The 6296-nt window shown below is 34.5% G+C and overlaps 1 protein-coding gene across 1 annotated transcript; it reads left to right on the top strand.

Annotated features, from left to right (window-relative positions):
* Positions 1-1704: 1704 nt before the first annotated feature.
* LOC140865655 (deSI-like protein At4g17486) lies at positions 1705-5253 on the top strand. The gene is made up of 4 exons (XM_073270370.1): positions 1705-2172; positions 2752-3013; positions 3841-3908; positions 4863-5253. Exons 1-4 carry the CDS (start codon positions 2038-2040, stop codon positions 5142-5144), a joined length of 747 nt encoding a protein of 248 aa, XP_073126471.1. The 5' UTR covers positions 1705-2037; the 3' UTR covers positions 5145-5253.
* Positions 5254-6296: the final 1043 nt, after the last annotated feature.

Here is a 6296-nt window from a genome sequence, read left to right as displayed (position 1 = left end):
ATCCATTTGCATGCTTCGAACATCTCCATGTTCCCTACCAATGAAACGTGGTACTCCGCATCGCAAATGCTAGTCTCACACTCGAGCGATCCTTATCCTTATTCTCGGACGGCTCAATCGACTAGGAACAGTTTAGAATATACAGTGACTATAAGATGTATTTCATGATAGACATCCCCATGTTCTACCACATCTTACATACACTATAGTATATTCAAGGTCTTTATCAAAACAACAATAGTATATCACAATATAACAATATGAAGAAAGATAAAGTCATTGCCATTAATAAAAGTGTAAATTTACATTAAACAAAAGATTGTTTGTACAAAGAGTCATCAAAGCCCATAGCCACAAGTTGGCTCACTGGGCACCCACTCTTTCAAAAAGTCCTAAATCTAGCTAAGAAGTGAATAGGAAGAGGGAATGAGGCGAGTTGAAATGAGGCTCTCGACGCTCTATTTATAGACGGAGTTCGGATCATCCGATCCCTGCGATCGGATCGTTCGATCTCTTCAGTCAACCCCTTTCGAACACGTGTCCTTGCTATGACGTCACTGCTTACGTAATATGTTCGGATCTTTCAATCTAAGTTTTCGGATCGTCTGAACTCCTACAGCTAACCAATCAAATCTCGATTCTTATCTTATCTAATCCAATGGAGATCGGATCATCCAATCCTAGCTTCGGATCTTCCGATCTTCTCGAACCCTCCGATCTCAAACAATGCTTCCGAACTCCCAATGCTTCGAATCATCCGATCCTTGGGTTCGGATCTTCTTATCCACCCGAGAGCTTGGACTCCTCTGGATCATTTTCGAGTGTTTTGAATCCATTTTTGAACTCCTTAGACTCATCAAGAATTACCTGAATTATGTTTTATCAAATTTAAACATGATTACGCCACTAATCAATAATTTGTTATAAAATTAGGATTCGGGTTAATACAAACCATCATACTGACTTGAGCGTCAGAGTAGCCTCGCCGAAAACTCTTCTGGCGCCCCATTAATCTTTTTTATTTGTGTGTGTGCAAACCTCAGCAAACATGTCATCAACCGCTCGATCAGTGAATCATATAGGGAAGAATTTTGCTCTACTAGAGAAGTTGCCCACCCAACTACCCAACTTACCTGGTCATCATCAAATATATTTAGTTATGAGAGTAAATTGATAAAAACATGTTAGGTTCTGTTTGGACATATACTTTAAAAACGTTTTTAATATTTTATAACTGAAAAAAACTTAAAGTATGTGTTTGGATAAATTTTTTGTAAAATATTTTTGAAAAAGTATTTTCCAAATATAGTTTTTAAAAAACATTTGAGAGATGTTTTTAGATATTTTTAGAATGAAACTATGGAAGACAAAGATGAACTATATTAATTTTGAAATGTGAAAATGTTTTTATAGAATAGTTGTCCAAACACATATTATTCTTAGAACAACTTTTAAAACCTATTATAAAAAATTTATAAAATATTTTTATAAAAATATTTTATAAATACATGTTCAAACGAAATTTTAAATATGAAAAAATCTATTATACATTTACAATGAAAAAGTATTTATTAGTCTTTATTTGATACAGATGGAGTGTATTCATTTCTTAGAAAAATGTGTGCTTAAGATTCCGATAAAAAATAAATAAATAAATAATACTAAATACCAGAAGGTTTCTCGATTTCATTCCATCAAATCAAATTAAATCAAATCAAAAAGTGACAAAACCGAAAAATTCCCAAAGTTTTGAGGAAATCGAGAATTTGCTGAATGATTTTGATTCCCTTTCTCAGTATCCCCACTTCTCACAATCATTGTGTTGATCTCGATTTTCCCCAATTTGAATTATTGCTGTGAGTGTGCAATAATCCATTTACACTATAGCCCCAGTGTTTGATTCATTACTACAGATTGAATTCCGCAGTCCATCGACCCCCTATGCGCGCAGCAGGAGAGTGAATCGAGTGGCCGCATGGTGTTTTGTGGGGGAGTAGGATTTAGGGTTTTGAATTGAGTGGAAATTGAGTTAAGAGGATGTCGGAGGTGATCCTCCATGTGTACGATGTGACAAATAGCGGTAATGAGAAAACGAACAACACGATTATGCAGATCAATAAGATCTTCAAAGATGGAATTGGCCTCGGTGGCATCTTCCACAGTGCTGTTCAGGTTTCGAGTTTACTTCTTGCACTTCTCTATTTTTTCCTTCTCTGTGTGATTGTTTTTTTTTTTCTGGCTTATTTTCTGAATTGGATCTGGACTGCTATGTGCTAGAAAATCTTGGATTCCTGAGTGTCAAAAAGGATCTTACTTGACATTCTCCTAAAGATTGGAAAATTGCCATTTATTTTTCGAAGTACATTGGAAGAGTTTCGGTCGTGATTCATTTATTAGTTTTGAATCCATTTGTCAGTCATCGAGTCCTCTTTTATTGGGCAGATTATTTCATGCTTTACTGTGATTTGAAATTATTGCAGATGTTCATGTCTACATGATCTTGAGTACTTTTTAAAATCGTACTATTTTTTCTAAATAAATTCATATTTATCCTTGTCTCCTATATTGCTTTCCAACCCATTTTGTCTGACTATTTTTTTCTCACTCCCACAGTTGATTTATTCTCTCCCCACTTGATTTGTTTTCCTCTCGCTGACTACATAGTTTATCCAGACATTTTAGGAGCTGGAATTTATATAATGTTGAATGTGAGTTTAGCCAAACATACTCTAAATCTCACTTCTTTGACAGGTTTATGGGAATGATGAATGGTCATTTGGGTTCTGTGAACAAGGTACTGGAGTGTTCAGCTGTCCGTCAACAAAGAATCCAATGTATACATTCCGTGAGAGCATAAAACTTGGCAACACATCCTTCTCTATCTACAAGGTTAATCAGATTCTGAGGGAACTCAGTAGAGAATGGCCAGGACACTCCTATGATTTGTTGTCGAAAAATTGCAACCATTTCTGTGACGAGTTCTGTGAAAGACTTGGTGTGCCAAAGCTTCCTGGTAAATGACTCTTTCTGTATCATATCGATGGCATCATTATAATATGTTTTATCATGCGCATTCATGAGACTTTGGGGTTCATTGACAATCCGTTGCTCAGAAATTTGCATTTAGACACTTTTTTCTGCATTATAAAAATATATTCAAAAATTTATAATATGTTTACCTGTAGTTGGCTCTGGAGAATTTATACCTTGGTACTTGATATTTACTGGTCTAATGTGCTGAGAAATCCGATGTGAGGAATTTTATATTAACTATTGGTTTTACGATAGAGTCTTGAATCAGTTTTGAAGCATCTTAAAAGTTTGATGAATAAGAGATCATTACTGAAATATAAAAAATTTCTGTTTTGGTTATACAGAATAATTTGTTGGTAAATTATTGTCCCCTTTGAATGGACACTACCCCCTCTCAGCATGACTACTCACTGAAATTAATGTCATAGCCACTTCTACGACTAAAATATTCATGCCTAACCATGTTTTATGATAAATAAGTTGTGTTACTGTTGATATGATATTTTACAATATTTTGTTAATAATAATACTTAAAGCTACACGATGTGTTTCATTGGTTTGGTTCGCATATTATTTTGGTGTAGTTGTACGATGGGCTGCCATGTGGAAATGTAGTATTCAACTGATTTTTTGGCTTATCCGGGACTGAAAGTGGATAGATTTATTGATATAGGATCATATATACGAGTTACAAGATCCATTTTGGAGTGATCAACTCTCAGTCATATGATTTCCATGATGTGAAGGATATCTTCTTTCCCCTTTCCTTGGTTTTTTGTAACAGTAATCTGAACAATTTTGTCACAGGTTGGGTAAACAGGTTTGCTAATGCTGGCGATACTGCTGTCGAAATAGCTGGAACTACTGCGTACAGAGTAAGATTTTATTGTTGTTCTGTGCAGTGTCCCTGGACCATAATTACAATTTTTGTCCAGGAGTTTTTTTACCGATTGCTAAGTATATATCTCAGTATCCTTTTTTGAACTTAGTCGGAAAATTATTTTGGATTCACCATTCGCAATTGGGACAAGGTTTTAGATTATGCACTTTAATATTTAACCATGAAATATGAGTTATATATTGAAGGCATGTAGACATCTCGTCCCTTTTTTTTACATTCACTCATCATGAAGGAACTTCATTTCTTACCTGTTTCCATGATATAGAAATGACTTTGTTTATACTTACTCCCCCCTTCCCCAACATATTTGTTGCCTTCAAATATGACATGTTTGAGGTTAGCTATCTATAGGAGGATTGATCAAATAAAGGGCGGAACCTGGACTTCGTGAGAGCACAGTTGAAAAATGGTGGGGCACACAATGTAATTATTTTTCCACTTTGGGGTGGGCTTGGTGGCAAGCATCATTTAATGTTTTAACAAAATTGCCTAACAAAGGTTAACTTGATTTCATCAGCCCTTTTGTATTTGCCTTGCCCTAGGTTCTAAGGTGAGAACTACCCCTGTCGATTCTTGGGAAGAAGTTGCACTAAACAAAGCCTACTTTTCCCTCAACCAACCCTTCCCCGGCCTCTCACCCACCCTGAACAGCGTAGAATCAAATTTGTTATTAGAAAATTGAGGACAACATTTCTGGCAAAAGTTCACGTTTTATTACCATGTTTAGCTTCATTAGTATATTACACGTGGACATTAATAGAATCATAAAATGTTTTCGGGGGACCATATTATTATCTGACTCAAACCCGCTAGGGTAAAAGAATGCCCCATGAGAACTCAGATTATTAGCCCAAACACACGCAATGTGAGCAGGCATACAGTTAACAAGTCCTACCCTGTTGCATTACTCATTTCTATGTTCCTGCAGTTTAGACAAGCTAAAGATGAAATTGTAACTGCTAGCAAGGTGGCCTACCGTTTTCTAGCAGGAGTCGCTTCAAACAATTCAGTTGTCTCTTCAGAGTCTCCTGGCAACTCTACTAGAGGAAGTCCTGGATTCCAAACTTCCTGGTTTAAGAACCTTATACCGTCTGGTGCTAAACCATCAGGTAGTTTAGAACTCGATAATATAGACGAAGATGCAACTCGTCAAAAACAGAGGCAAGATGTGGAAACATCTTTGAGGTCAAACTCTCGTCATGATGCCTGAACTACGTTGTCTGTATAAGCCTCACTAGCTTTCTGGCTAAATTCCTGGGCCATGTATTTGTTGTGTTCCTGGCGTATCGTTGTTGTAAGATGTTCTGTTTTGTTTAAAAGTGGATTTGTCCATTACTGACCCAAGTTTGCTGCGATCAACATGAGTGCAAAGCGATTTCGATAGTATCTCCATTTTTACGTCACGTATCATGCTCTCCTCCAAAACTCTAGAACAAATGTTCATTCTCCCATTTGTAATGAGATGGAACGTTGAGCCAGATTAACTCGAACCTCACCTAAGATTCACTTGTTTTATTATTTGTCAAAAGTAATTTTTATGTACTATTTGATATTCGTCAGGGTAAATTTTTTTAAGTACTATACGTTATTATTGTTGAAAAATATATTATTATTATTATTATGTTAGAATATTGAATATTGAATATTGAATGTTGAATATTGAGTTGTAAAATGTGAAAAATTAGTGTGTGATGATGTAGATGATGATGTATTTATTTTTGGACTAATCTCAAATGTGGATCTATAAATAGGTCTTCATTTATGATGAAAAATATAATTGAGTTGAGAGAAAAATATTATAAAGTGTAGAGTTTGATATATTTTAAGTTTTTGGAGTATTTACTTTTTACCGTAAATTTTTACTTTTTCACAACACGTTATTAGCACGATCGCTCGAAGGTTCTCTATATTTTCAGACGCTCCAAAATACAAGAAGACGTCAAAAATATTCAACAAATAAGAATTTTTATTTTACTGTTTATATATTTTTATTGTGTATATATTAATATATAATATCATGTTATGAAAAAAATAAGTTTTTTATCAAAACTTGTTATAAATCCTGGGAGGATGTTAAGACGACATCCCACACTCCCGGTAAGGGATACGACAAGTATAAAAGCCTTTAAGGTTTTTAAACAATTACGTGATATATATTTATTATGTATATATATTAACTATATTATTATATAATTTCATGTTATTATATAAAAGGTTGTCTATGACACTGACCTTATAATAACGTGATATGATATATATTATTGTGTATTTATATACTAACCATATTTGTATAATCTCATCTTATTATATAAAAGGTTGTCTACGACACCGATCTTATAATAATGTTATATGATATACTATA

Source organism: Henckelia pumila, chromosome 4, assembly GCF_033568475.1.
Source record: "Henckelia pumila isolate YLH828 chromosome 4, ASM3356847v2, whole genome shotgun sequence".
Taxonomy (NCBI): Eukaryota; Viridiplantae; Streptophyta; class Magnoliopsida; order Lamiales; family Gesneriaceae; genus Henckelia; species Henckelia pumila.
The sequence above is the reverse complement of the archived record's forward strand: the minus strand, read 5'-3'. Positions and strand labels throughout refer to the sequence as shown.